The sequence below is a fragment of the Cetorhinus maximus genome, unplaced genomic scaffold (genome assembly GCF_964194155.1).
Source record: "Cetorhinus maximus unplaced genomic scaffold, sCetMax3.hap1.1 HAP1_SCAFFOLD_138, whole genome shotgun sequence".
In the NCBI taxonomy this organism is placed as follows: domain Eukaryota; kingdom Metazoa; phylum Chordata; class Chondrichthyes; order Lamniformes; family Cetorhinidae; genus Cetorhinus; species Cetorhinus maximus.
This window is the reverse complement of record NW_027596135.1, coordinates 214457-229166: the sequence shown is the minus strand read 5'-3', so window position 1 is coordinate 229166 and position 14710 is coordinate 214457. Positions and strand designations below refer to the sequence as shown.

Genomic DNA, 14710 nt, shown 5'->3' with positions numbered 1-14710 from the left:
ACAGGGACGGTGTAGAGGGAGCTTTACACTCTATCTAACCCACGCTGTACCTGTCCTGGGAGTGTTTGATGGGGACAGTGTAGAGGGAGCTTTACTCTGTATCCAACCCCGTGCTTCTAAGCTAACAATTCTGACTACATGGAATCTTACAACACAGGAATATGCCAATCAGCCCATTATACCTCTTCCCGCTCCTCGAAAGAGCTATCCAATAAATTCCATCTTCCTTGCTCTTTCCCCATATGGAGGCCATTCAGCCCCCTCTTGAACCTGTTACACAGGTACAGGAGGCAGCCATTCAGCCCTCTCTCGAGCCTGTTACACAGGAAGAGGCGGGAGCCAATTAGCCCCTCAAGCCTGTTCTACCATTCAATCAGATCATGGCTGATTTGTATCTGAACTCCATCCGTCCAACCCTGCCACATCCCTCAATATTCCTGGCCAGCAAAAATGTCTACCCAGCTCCTTTTCGAAAGTTAACTTTGAAACTGCTTCATTCACACGTTCAGGTAGGCCATGACTCACTATGATTCTCATGATTCTGTCTTTTAGACTACAATAAAACTGCAGGTGAAGGAGGTGTGGGAACCCAGGGAGTAGTGTTTGAGGAGCCTTGGCCCCTGCAACTGCCCAACACTTACAAGGTTTTTGCAAGCTGTGTAGATGAGTGCGGGGTCTGCAGGGAGGATGAGCGAACCGACAATGTCATTGTGGTGCAGGGAGCCATTCAAGTTGGGGGGTAAGAATTGGGAGCGTAGTAGTGATTGGGGACAGTATATTAGGGGGATAGATACTGTTCTCTACAGCTGTGGGCGTGAGTCCCAAAGGCTGTGTTGCCCGCCCAGTGCCAGGGTTAAAGACATCTCCTCAGGGCTAGAGATGAACTTGGAGTGGGAGAGGAGGGGTCCAGTTGGCGTCGTCCATGTTGGTACCAACGACATTGACAGGGCTAGAAAGGAGGTTCTGCTGAAAGAATTTGAACAGTTAGGTGCTAAATTAAAAAACAGAACCTCCAAGGTAATAATCTCAGAATTGCTACCGGAGCCACGGGCAAACTGACACAGGGTAAATAAAGTCAAGGAATTAAATGCGTGGCTCGGAGATTGGTGTGGGAGGAATGGGTTTCCGTTCATGGGGGCACTGGCACCAATACTGGGCTAGAAGGGAGCTGTTCCAGTGGGACAGACTTCATTGAACTGTGCTGAGACCAGTGGCCTGGCAAACCAAATAACTAGGGCTGTAGAGAGGGCTTTAACTAAGTGGGGGTGGGGGGGGGGGAGATCTGGAAAGGGGATACATTGGCTTACAAAGCAAAAGGATTTGGCAGCCTTGCAGGGCAGCTATTTAGGTAATGATACCCAGAGTGTGACAGGAAGGTACTGAGTGTACAAACATAAAAAAAACAGCAGCAAATAGGGTCAAAGGAGGAAAAATGGTAAAAATGCAAAATTAATGGCCCTTTACTTGAATGCACGCAATATTCAGAACAAAATAAATGAATTAACGGCATAAATAGAGGCTAATGGGTATGATCTTATAGCCATTACAGGGACGTCGTTACAAGGAGATCAATGCTGGGAACTAAACACTCAGGGGTAAGCGACTTTTCAAAAGGACAGGCAGGAAGGAAAGGGTGGTGGGGTGGCTTTGTTAGTACGAGGTGGAAAAAGTACGATAGCAAGAAAGGATCTTGGGTTAGAAGATGTAGAATACATATGGGCGGAAGAAAGAAATGACAAGGGGGAGACAACACTGGTGGGAGTAGTCTATAGGGCCCCCTGACAGTAACTATACTATAGGAGAGAGAATAAATCAGGAGATAATGAGGGCATGTGAAAAAAGCCAGCACATTAATCACGGGTGGCTTTAATCTTCATGTAGATTGGGAAAATCAGATTGGCAGAGGTAGACACGAGGAAGAATTCATAGAGTGTATTCGGGATCGTTTCTTAAAACAATATGTTGTGAATCCAACCAGGGATCTGGTTACTTTGGATCTGGTAGTGTGTAATGAAGCAGGTTTAATAAATGATCTCAGAGTAAAGGATCCCCTAGGAAACAGTGACCATAATATGGTAGATTTTAGCATTCAGTTTGAGAGTGAGCAACTTGGGTTGGAAACAACTGTGCTAAACTTAAATAAGGATAATTACAATGGAATGACGGCAGAGTTGGCTGGAGTGGACTGGGAAAGCAGTTTAGCAGAAAAGGCGATTGATGAACAATGGCAGATGTTTAAGAAAATAGTTCATGACTCCAACAAAGAAATATCCCAGTGAAGGAGGATTCAGGAAGGGGATAAACCAACCATGGTTCACCAAGGAAGTTAAGGACAGTGTCAAATTGAAAGAAAAAACATACAATGTGGCAAAGATTAGTGGTAAGCCAGAGGATTAGGAAAGTTTTAAAAAACAATGAAGGATGACAAAAAAAAATAAAGAGGGAGAAAATAAACCTTGAGGGTAAACTAGCAAGTAATATAAAAACAGGCAGTAAGAACTTCTTTAAATATATAAAAAGGAAGAGAGAGGCCAAAGTGAACATAGGCCCCTTAGAGAATGAGGCTGGGGAAATAATAATGGGGAACCAGGAAATGGCAGAGCAGTTGAATAAATACTTTGCATCAGTCTTCACGGTAGAAGACACTAACAGCATTCCAAAAATGCTAAATAATCAAGGGGCAAAAGCGGGGAGGAAATAAATACAATAACTATCACTAGAGAAAAAGTTCTAGGGAAACTAATGGGTCTAAAGGCTGATAAGTCCCCTGGGTCTAATGGGCTGCATCCTAGGATATTAAAGGAAGTAGCTACAGAGATAGTGGATGCACTGGTAGTAATCTTCCAAGAATCCTTAGATTCTGGAAAAGTCCCAAAGGATTGGGAAAACTGCCAATGTAACACGCTTATTCAAAAAGGGAGAGACACAAAAAACAGGTAACTATGCGCTAGTTAGCTTAACATCTGTCATTGGGAAAATGTTGAAGTCTGCTATAAAGGGTGTAATAGCAGAGCATTTAGAAATACATAATCTAATCAAACAGAGTCAGCATGGCTTCATGAAGGGAAAATCATGCTTAACAAATTTATTAGAATTCTTTGGGGAGGTAACAAGCAGGGGAGATAAAAGGGAACCAGTAGAAGTAATATATTTGGATTTCCAAAAGGCGTTCGATAACGTACCATACATAAGGCTACTTAAGATAAGAGGCCATGGTGTTGGGGGTAGTACATTAGCATGGATAGAGGATTGGCTAACTAATAGAAGACAGAGTTGGGATAAGAGGGGCATTTCCGGGATGGCAACCTATAACTAGTGGAGTGCCACAGGGATCAGTGCTGGAGCCACAATTATTTACAATATATATTAATGACTTAGATGAGGGAAGTGAATGTACTATCGCCAAGTTTGCGGATGACAAAAATAGGTGGGAAGGCAAGTGGTGAGAATGACACAAGTCGTCTACAGGGGGATATAGACAGGTTAAGTGAGTGGGCAAAACCTTGGCAGATGGAATATAATGTGGGAAAATGTGAGGTTATGCACTTTGGCAGGAAGGATAGAGGAGCTGAATATAATTTAAATGGAGAAAGACTGCAGAAAGCTGCAGCACAGAGGGATTTGGGAGTTCTTGTGCATAAATCCCAAAAAGTTAACATACAAGTTCAACAGGTAATAGGGAAGGCAAATGGAATGTTGGCCTTTATTTCAAAGAGAATGGAGCATAAAAATGAGGAAATCTTGCTGAAACTATACAAGGCACTAGTTAGATCACAAATGGAATACTGTGAACAATTTTGGTCCCCTTATCTGAGGAAAGATATACTGGCATTGGAGGCAGCCCAGAGAAGATTCACTAGGTTGATCCCAGGGATGGAGGGGTTTTCTTATGAGGAGACGTTGAGTCGGTTGGCCTATACTCATTGGAGCTTAGAAGAACGAGAAGCGACCTTTTTGAAACATACAAGATTCTTAGGAGGCTTGACAGGGTAGATGCTGGGAGGTTGTTTCCCCTTGTGGGAGAATCTAGGACCAGAGGGCATAATCTCAGAGTAAGGGGGCACCCATTTAAAACAGAGATGAGGAGGAATTTCTTCTCTCAGAAGGTAATCAATCTGTGGAATTCTTTACCACAGGGGGCTGTAGAGGCTGGGCCGTTAAGTACATTCAAGGTTGAGATAGACAGATTTTTAATCAGTAAGGGAATCAAGGGTTATGGGGACAAGGCAAGAAAGTGGAGTTGAGGGTTATCAGATCAGCCATGATCTCACTGAATGGTGGAGCAGGCTCAATGGGCCGAATGGCCTACTTCTGCTCCGACATCGTATGGTCTTAAAACACCTTCCGTCAGCCTGCACGGCAGCACACCAGGAATACAAATGCCCACATACCTCTAGCCGGTTGATGAATACGGCCAGTCCACTGTGCGACTGGAAGGCTGCCATGTCCAGGTTGGTGATGAGGTCAACCACGCGGACAGCCCTGGTCACGAACGTGATCTGATCCTGCTCATCGCCAAGATACTTGATCACCTAGGTAAAGGGAAAGGGGAAGAAGAGTGGAAATAAGTTACTATATCGTAGCAAATCCCCACATTTACTTTATTAGCAATATCCTCCATAAATCAGTGCACGTATCCATGCAGGGTGCTGGAGCTACTAGACTTCCCGTGGCATCACTGACTACGCGTCACAAGCCGACTACACCACCACTAAGTGGGCACAACTTGCAACTGGAGTCACTGCGAGCCGTGCGCACGGGCAGTTTCAATGTTGACATGGAAGAGCCTATCAAAATTTGGGGGATGGCAACATAGCATGAATGTCACTGGGCAAGTAATCCAGAGAACCAGGCTAATGCTCTGGAGACACGGGTTCAAATCCCACTTCGGCAGCTGGTGGAATTTAAATTCAATTAATAAAATCTGGAATTGGAAGCCAGTCTCAGTGATGGTGACCACGAAACCATCATCGATTGTTGTAAAAACCCCATCTGGTTCACTAATGTCCTTTAGGGAAGGAAAGCTGTCATCCTTATTCTGTCTGGCCTATATGTGACTCCAGACCCACCGCAATGCGGGTGACTCTTAAATGCCTTCTGAAATGGCCCCAGCAAGCTACTCAGTTCAAGGGCAATGAGGGATGGGCAACCAATGCTGGGTTAGCCAGCGACGCCCACATGACAGAGTAAATTAAATGCCCTAACCACAGGACATGAAATTTTTGACAGCAAACACGCGTATGTACGCAAGGTTTTCAATGTAACATGGGCTGTTCTACAGGTATTTAGTCAGAGTGTTCTGTCAGATGACTTCCCTTGTGTAAGTGGCATTGGGTCAATGGCTTATGCCCCCACCCCCAGAGATTTCTTTTAAAAAGACGATGTCAAATAATACCCAGGGCACTAGACACACAAGAATGATATCTTTCATCTAAGCTCTAAAAATACTACCCCATTTGCACTGAAGGAGATTTGTTTGGGTTAGCTTGATGAAGTTAATTGTCGGGGAGTGGAATTAATCTCCTGCACGGGTAAATGACAACTCTTAGGCAAGCCAACCAAGGTCACCAACAATTGCGTGTGAAGATGTGCAGAGGCCAAACAGCCATGTCCTTTCCTAAGATAGCAGCCCAGTCCAGAGCGTTGAAAATATACAACAGGTTAACAAAAGAAAAAAAATTCTTAACACCCGAGAACACAGGGGTTGGATCCCAAATCCGCACAAGGAGGCTTTTCGATTTGGTTGCTGCTGTCGGAAGGCAGGGCCCAAGTACCATCAACGAAGAGGACGCTCTGCGGGCACCGTCTGTGTGTAGTCACGGAGGTGGCATCCAAGGTGCAGTGGGATCCATTACAGGATCACAGAATTATACGACTTAGAAGGCCATTCAAGCCCATCGCCTCAGCAGAAGAGCTACCCAATAAGTTTCACTGCCCTGCTCCTTCCCCATGGTCCTGCAATTTATCAAATTTGCTTCTGAAAGTTACAACTGAATCTGTTTCCGCTGCCCTGTCAGACAGTGCATCCCAGATCATAGTTCGCCACTTAAGCGCTTTTCCCTCTTATTGCCTCTGGTACTTTATTTTTAAAGCCAATCTCCTTAAATCAGTGTCCCTCTGGCTGCCAACCCTGTTGCCACTGGAAACAGTTTCTCCTTACTTATTCTATCTAAAGCATTCATGATTTTGAACTCCTTGATCAAATTTCCCCCTTGGTCTAGAGATGGTTAAGGGAACAACCTCAGCTTCCCTAGTTTCTCCACATAACTGAAGACCCTCACCCCTGGTACAACTCTAGTAAGTTCCTTCTGCACCCTCTCCAAGGCTTTGTCTTCCTTCCTAAGTACGGGTGCCCAAAATTGGACATATTATTGATAAATTGATCCCAAGCAAATCCCTTCCATGATAGTTTGTTTACAGCATTACATTTGTCTGCCTCCTACCTACTCAGCTCAGTGCCCCAGCAGTCTCTCTTTATAAATGCTCTAAGTGCTTAAATAAACAATGCCCTTCACTTGCATATCTTAACCACATAATTAACATATTAACAACAATTGTTCGCTAGCTGAGGCCAGACCAGCGACCTATAAAGCCTTAGCATAACTTCCTTGCTAAACCTTTAGTCAAGCAGGTCCATTTTCTCCTCTCCAGTACGGCAGGTTACATACAAACATACAAATTCGGAGCAGTGGGCCACTCGGCCCCTTCAGCCTGCTCCACCAACAAGATTTTGGCTGATCTGGTTGTAACCTGAACTCCACATTCCCCCAATAACCATTCACCCCTTTGTTAATCAGGAATCTATCTACCTTTGCCTAAAGGTATTCAAAGCTCAGCCTTTTGAGGAAGGGGATTCCAAAGTCTCTCAACCCTCAGAAAGAATTTCTCCTCATCTCTGTCTTAAATGGGCAGTCGCTTATTTTTAAGCGGTGACCCCTAGTTCTAGATTCTCCCACAAGGGGAAACATCCTTTCCACATCTACCCTGTCACGACCCCGCAGCATCTTATATGTTTCAACCAAGCCGCCTCTTACTCTTCTGAACTCCAGTGAATACAAGCCTAACCTGTGGAACCTTTCCTCATAAAACAACCCGCCCATTCCCAGTGTTAATCTAGTAAACCTTCCCTGAACTGCTTCCAACACGTTTACATCCTTCCTTAAATAAGGTTAAGCGGAGCACAGAAGAGAATGAAAGATGAAAGTCACCGTAGTCCTAAAGGACCATAAGCTGCTCTCTCATTGGAGAGAGGTGGTGAGGGTCAACACACCTCAAGCGAAGGGGCGAGGTTGAGAAGGTGGGGCCCTCATGGATGACCTCAGCCTGTACGGGGATTGAACCCACGCTGTTGGCGTCACCCTGCATCACAAACCAGCCGTCCAGCCAACCGAGCTAACCGACCGACGAGAATACCCTCAGCTTTTCTCCGCGACTCACCAAAAGATGTCTTACCTTGAGTAAAGCTTCCATCATTCCACAGGAGACCAAGGCTTCGCCGCCGGCATCGTAACTGGCCAGGTGGTAGAGAAAGGAGAACAGTGCCGTTGCAAACTGATGAGGATATGGCTCCATAGATGGATCTGCCGGCAATATTAAATGTTAAAAAGGAGGGGACAATCAGCATTCAACAACCTTTTAGCTCAAACCTAGCGGCTAATGACTCAGTGGGGAGGAGTGATTGCCAGACCAATATTTAATTGGTCATTACAAATACAGCAGGGATTAAAAAAAAAACACTAATTATAAACTTCCTCCCAAATGAGCGATAAGCCTAGAGTATGACCAGGAGATTTCAGATCCAACATGAACAGTAATTATACGGGAATGGTGTATCGCTGCTTAATCCACACGTAATGAACAACTTGTATTTATTCAGCCCTCTCATTTAGCAAAACACCCCAAGGTGTTTCACAGGAGTTTTATTAAACAGAATTTGACACTGAATCATATGAGGAGGCGTTAGGACAGGTGACCAAAAGCTTAGTCAAAAGCTTGGGTTTTAAGGAACACCTTAAAGGAGAGGAGAGGTGGGTGGAGAGGCTCAGAGGAGGAACTTGGGAGCTGGAGGGTCAGGGAGCTGAAGGCACGGCAGACAACAGTGGAGCAATGGCAATCGGCGAGGGGTGGGAGAATGCTCAAGAGTCAAGAGTTGGAGGAACGCAGTTCTCAGGCGGCTGTTAAGGATGGGAGTTAGAGAAAGGGAGAGGTTGGGGACACGGAGGGGTTTCAAAACGAGGATTTTAAAATTCAGATATTTGACCGACAATTCAAACATATTTGTACCTCCTAATCCTAGGCCAAAAGTCAAGAGATTGTGGTCACCAGGAGAGACACAGCAAATAACAATCGCAATACATTCCCAGCCCGCTTTATCAAGGATACATCAGCTGATGCCCCATGACTCAGATCACGTTACGTTGGAAGATAGGCAGCTCTTGCACAGAGGTGTGAACAAATCGCATACTTAAAACATGACAGCAAATGCAGCAGCCATTTTGCACACTGCAGGGTTGCAAAAAGAAAATGAGTGCATATCCCAATAGGTTTTTGCTGGTGTTGGTTATGGGAGGAATATTCGGCGTATTGTATACAGAGGGGTGTCTCTGCATGCCCACAGCACCTTCCCTAATGTGTCTGGATCACTAGTCACCGGACTAGTAATCCAGAGGCTCAGGCTAGTGCAGTAGGGGAATTAAACTCAATTAGTTAATAAAAGTCTGGAATTGAAAGCTACTCTCAGTGAACGGTGAGCATGGAACTATCATCGCTTGTTGTGAAAACCCATCTGGCTCACTAGTGTCCTTTAGGGAGGGAAATCTGCTGTTCTTACCCGGTCTGGTCTACATGATGCCAGGTCCACAGCAATGTGGTCGACTCTCTAACTGCCCCTCTGAAATGGCCCTAGCAAGCTCAAGGGCAATTAGGGATGGGCGACAAATGCTGGTCTAGCCGGTGACGCCCACGTTCCATGGAGGAATACAAAAAAAAGTGACCTGGTTTGTGGGACCTGACTGTGCAATAAATCAGCTAACACAGTGCACCATCCGAGGACGGTGGTGACTGCCAGACTAACAGCTTCTGATCTGCAATCACATGCACCACAGAAGCAACCTAGCAGCTGCTGCGCCACAGTAGCAGTGTCGCAGTAGCTGGTTGCATAGGGAAAGCGACCGACAATCTTTCTCCAACTTCAGTCATGAATAATAAGCCTGAGCAGTGCTACTTGGGCGATTGCGACTGCTCTTCTTCTGCTCCAGCTTCACTGTTGTTTGCCAGGGCCACTGGTGTCCGGAATTTCTCCCCCAAGCCCCAGGAAACGTGGTAGCGGATAGCCTGATGGACAGGGTGATGGGCAGTCAGTCGGAAGCTGCCTGGTCTCAGTACACACCTTGGCTCTCGCACCAACCCAGTCCCAAGTTCTCTGCACTTGGGCTTCCCAAGCCAAGGTCCCCTTATGGCGTTGGTTCCCAGGGAGCCTTGTCCAAACAAACTCTCCTGGCGTAGGATACATGTTTCTGCACCCACCTAGTACCCCACTGACCATAAGACCTGGTACTTCCTCTCCAATCACCTCTCATTCAGAGATTCTCACACAAAGCTCATTTTTTAAACGTACCCAAGCAGGAAAGGGGAAGTTTCAAGTAGTACTCACCAATCATGGCCTGGATACAGTTTCGCACCAGCACTGGTAGAAAGCCATGGTATGACGCTGTTCCTGTGCAGTCTATGATGCTGCTCAGCTTGGGCGTCCTTTCCAAATGAACTATCGATGTCAATGTCCGCAAAGAAGCGGCTTTAATATCCTGGCAAAGGGGGAAGAACAACGGATGAGGAGAAGGAACACGGGAAATCATGACTGGTGCTTTATACTATCCCAACTCTGCTCCTTTCAGATTCCTTTAGTGGGGGTAGCAGGGGGGGTGGATTTTGCCTCCATCGCGGGCAAATGCCAAATCAAGGCAGTGATGCCTTCTCGTCAGTGTTCGCAGGCTGCCATCTTTTTTTCGAGATCAGGCATCAGGGTGGATGCAGAGTAAAGCCCCTCAAGAGCATCTACCTTTTCAGGCCTGCCCATCATTTCACCCAGTTACAATGAATCCCGTGTCCAAGTGCGAGTGAGTTACTGGGTCTGTTAAAAGGTCAATACCTATAGGAAGGGGCTTTTAACTGCCACGTAGCACCATGGGCCAGCGAATCTCAAGGGTTACCAGTGCAGGAGGAGGCCATTCAGCCCATCATGTTTGCGCCAGCTCTCCGAATGAGCAACTCACCTAGTTCCATTCCCCCACCACCTCCCCGTAACCCTGCACATTCTTACTTTTCAGGTAATGATCCAATTCCCTCGAGTGCCTCGACTGAACCTGCCTCCACCACACACACAGGCAGCGCATTCCAGACCCCAAACACTCAAGAGATAAAGTTTTTCCTCACGTCCCTTTTGTTTCTTTCACTAATTACTTTAAATCTGTGCCCTCTCATTCTCGATCCTTTCACGAGTGGGAACAGTTTCTCCCTGTCGACTCTGTCCAGACCCATCATGATTCTGAGCACCTCTAGCAAACCTCCTCTCAGCCTTCTTTTCCCGAAGGAAAACAGTCCCAACTTCTCCGATTTATCTTTGTAACTGGTTCCAGGGACGAGGAACTTAATTCTCGTGAATCTTTTCTGCAACCTCGCATGCTTTCAACACCATTCCTAAAGCGCGGTGCCCAGAACTGGACGCAATACTCCAGCTGAGGATAGAGAAACTGCCTCCCATCTGTCTTGGCTGGATGCGGGGATTCAAGAAAGGATGATGCTCCAACCGAGAACATAAGCCGGTCCAACTCTCCTCCTCACAACAATTCGCTTCAGTTGATACCACCTCCTGCAGGAGTGCAGGTCCAGTGGCACAGATACTTTATACTACGGAGCGGCCACAGGCTCATGCACCGCTTGGGGGCTTGGCTTATTCAGGCCGAGGGGGTGCCTTCACTCGCACAGGCCTGTTTTCCCACCCGAAGGAAGGTGGAGCAGCTGGAATGCCCGAGTGGGTCAGAGACATTGAAGCCAACGGCAACAGCATCCCTGCCAGGCTAGCTGAGTGATCAGACTGCAGTATCCCAGGGTTCCAGCAGTAATCACTGCTGATGCCTTTCATACCGCCTTCCTTGTTCTATATTAACACTGAGCCCACTTCAGTTTACCTCACCCCCCCCGCAACTTTTCTCCATTACTTTCGAGTTGATCCAGAGTGCGCCATATAAAATATACTGTTCACAGGAAACGCATTCGCAACATACTCACCATAAGCTGTTTGTCTGGTATCTGTAGAACATCCACCAGCTCCTCTATCAAACCGTTGTATAATATACTGTTGGCAGACTCTTGGAGCGCATTGGAGTAAACTGGAGAAAAATCAGGGCGGAAGGTTGTCAGTGCACATTTACCAGGAACAGAAACCCTGGCTGATTATAACCCTCAACACAGCACCACCACCCTCCCCCAACTAAGAGCCACTCAGTAACCGCGATTGGCCTGTGACTGTGACTCCCAAGTCGTTTCCCTCATTTGCACAAGCGAGGCCTCCCTTAGGAACCACAGTGCACGGAGGTCGCAGGTCAACCTTGTAACGTGCGCTCTGCCAGGTCTGCTTAAGACAAACAGGAGCCAACATAAACCGCATCCAAAACAAAACAAGCCAAGGCCTATGCTACAGGGAAGCTGATAGATTCTTTAACCACTTCCTATTTACCCACATTTTCCAATAGGTTTCTACCGCTTGGACCAGGGGTGGCCTGGGTTTGGTCACCCGCTTGACAGCATAACGCCACCTCCCGCCCGGGGGGGTGGGGGGAGATGTCATGTGCAGTTCGGTGGCCGGACAGCTCGCCCACAAACCCAGAGCCAAAATAACTTGGCGTCACTCCTGACCGTAGGTTGGCCTGCCGGCAACTCCTCCAGAACACCAGAGCCAGAGTCAGGACGATGAGTGAGCCGCATGCGGAAGCTGGCGGGTACCAGCTGGGGCAGCAGCGCCAACCCACTGCCCCACTCGCCCAGGTCTCCCCAATGGCACAGTACTGCTGCCCAACCTGCCGCAGGAGCCGCCACACAAATGTGGTAGGCAGCCACTTCCGGGAAGTCATGAGGGTTATTTTTAGCGTCAAGACCCACACAGCTCGAGTGGTTTCCGATGCTAGCGTACACTGAACATACGAATACACGAGCATATGGAGTACAAGCAGAAGTAAGCCATTCGGCCCCTCGATCCTGCTCCGCCATTCAATAAGATCACGGCTGATCTGTTTGTGCTTCGAATTCCACATTCCCATCTACCCCGATAACCTCTGATTTCCTTACCTGGCAAGAATCTACCTACCTCTGCCTTAAAAATATTCACCGACCCTGCCTCCAATGCCTTCAGAGGCAGAGAGTTCCAAAGTCGCACCACCCTGAGAAATAATTCTCATCTCTGTCCTAGGAGGGCGACCCCTAATTTTAAAAACAGTGCCCCCCAAGTTCTGGATGACTGCAGGGAAAAGGTCTTCCTCAAAGAACAGCAAATAAAGGCAGCTGACGGAGCGCTCCCATCGACACAGGACATCCAAAAAGCCCACCCCCACGCTCATCTGAACTTCCGCAGCCCCCTACAGGAACGCCCTTCACGCCCTCCAAACCGAGGGCAGTCCCACCCTCTCCATGGCACGCCTCCTGGCTGGCTGCTGAATGGATCGTTAAGCCTGGGCATCGAACTATAACTGCTCCCCCCAAGCCACGCGAATAAGAGACGTTTACACCCGAAATGTTTACGACCCACTTACCTAATATCGAGATAGCGTGTAGCCTAGCTTGTACTGCTTGCAGTCTCTTTTTATGATTTGAGAAGCCGTGCGCTAGCCGTATATGTGTAAACAGTAGCATCTGTCACAAAACAAACAGGCATCATGTAACAGCAGTAAAGCTTCAAGCATTATTCCACAACTGTCTTGAGGGGTCAATAAATTTTGTTTCATTCGTTCACGGGGCATGCGCATCGCATGCATTTACTGCCCATCCCTCACTGCCCTCGAGATGGTGGTGACGAGCCACCTTTTGGCAACTGAGTGTTTTGTTAAGACTCGAGTCAACCCCATTTGCTGTGGGTCTGGAGTCACATGTAGGTCAGACTGGGTAAGGGCGGCAGATTTCCCTCCTTAAAAGGGACACTAATGAACCAGATGAGTTTTTACATCACTCGATGATAGTTTCGTGGTCACTAGCTTTAAAAACCAGATTTATTAATTGAATTTAAATTTCACCAGCTGCCGTGGTGGGATCTGAACCCACGCCCCAGAGCATCAGCCTGGGCCAACTGGCTTACGGGTCCAGTGGCAGTTTGCCACCATCTCCCGTCTGGTGTAAAACTAGCGTTTTAATTCCAGGTTTATTTAATTAACTGAATTTAAATTCCCCCCAGCTGCCGTGGTGGGATTCGAGCTCCCGTATCCGGATCATTAGTCCGGGCTGCGGACGACTAGTTCAGTATCGTAACCTTGAAGCTCCTGTTCCCATAAGCTGAGTGCATCGAGCACCTGCAGTTCCCCCCGGTTTCAGGTATGCCATTAAAAGATTGCGAGGGAGTAATTCATTTTTGAGGTGGGTGCAGACTGCTGGCTTTTGGAGGTGGGGGTGGGGGGGGGAGCTGATATTTTGTCACGGGTCAGCAATGCCAATTCTGGGGAAACTGTACCCTGACACTTTCCTAACTCGCTCAGTAGCCTGAAACATGAACACACTACCAGAGCACCACCAGATGCAGGGTAATACCCACATTGAGTTCATACCAGCCACCTGTAGCTAACCAGGAATCTTGGCTGCAGAGGGAGACAGTGGCAGTGGTAATGTCACAGGACTAATAATGTAATATCACAGGATTCGTAAAGAGGCCCAGGCTAATGCTCTGGGAAGTTAAATTCAATTAATAAATCTGGAATTGGAAGCCAGTCTCCATTATGGCGACCGTGAAACTATCATCGATTGTCGTAAAAACCCATCTGGTTCACTAACGTCTTTCAGGGAAGGAAATCTGTCGTCTTTACCCAGTCTGGCCTACACGCGACTCCAGACTGACAGCAATGCTCCAGGATATAGCTTCAGGCGAGACAGGGAAAGAGGTAAAACAGGAGGGGGTGCCACAATATTGATCAAGGAAATCAATTACAGCAGTAAGGAGGGATGACATCTTAGAAGGCTCCTCAAATGAAACCATATGGGTAGAACTTAAAAACAAAAAAGGAGCACTCACATTGCTGGGAGTGTACTACAGGCCCCCAAACAGTCGTAGAGAAATAGAAGAGCAGATATGTAGGCAAATTTCAGAGAAGCATAAAAATAATAGGGTAGGGATAGTGGGGGATTTCAACTTCCCCAACATTAACTGGGTTAGTCATAGTGTGATAGGTTTAGAGGGAGCGGAATTCTTAAAATGCATCCAGGAGAGCTTTTTAAGCCAGTACGTAGAAGGTCCCACAAGCGAGGGGGCAGTCCTGGACTTAATTTTAGGGAATGAAGCTGGGCAAATGGTAGAGGTATCAGTGGGGGAGCATTTTGCAAAATAGTGATCATAACTCCGTTAGATTCAAGGTTGTTATGGAAAAGGACAAGGATGGGCCAGAAATCAGAATTCTAAATTGCAGGGGGGGGAGGGATTTTAATAAGATCAGATATGATTTGGCCAGAGTGGACTGGG

The 14710-nt window shown here is 47.1% G+C and overlaps 1 protein-coding gene across 1 annotated transcript in view; it reads right to left on the bottom strand.

The window, feature by feature from the left end:
- huwe1 (HECT, UBA and WWE domain containing E3 ubiquitin protein ligase 1) overlaps window positions 1-14710 on the bottom strand; it is a 231924-nt gene that overhangs the window by 147254 nt on the left and 69960 nt on the right. Inside the window, 5 exon segments of the mRNA XM_078534896.1 lie at window positions 4392-4532; window positions 7453-7580; window positions 9653-9803; window positions 11287-11387; window positions 12804-12903. Coding sequence (XP_078391022.1) covers window positions 4392-4532; window positions 7453-7580; window positions 9653-9803; window positions 11287-11387; window positions 12804-12903 — 621 coding nt within the window.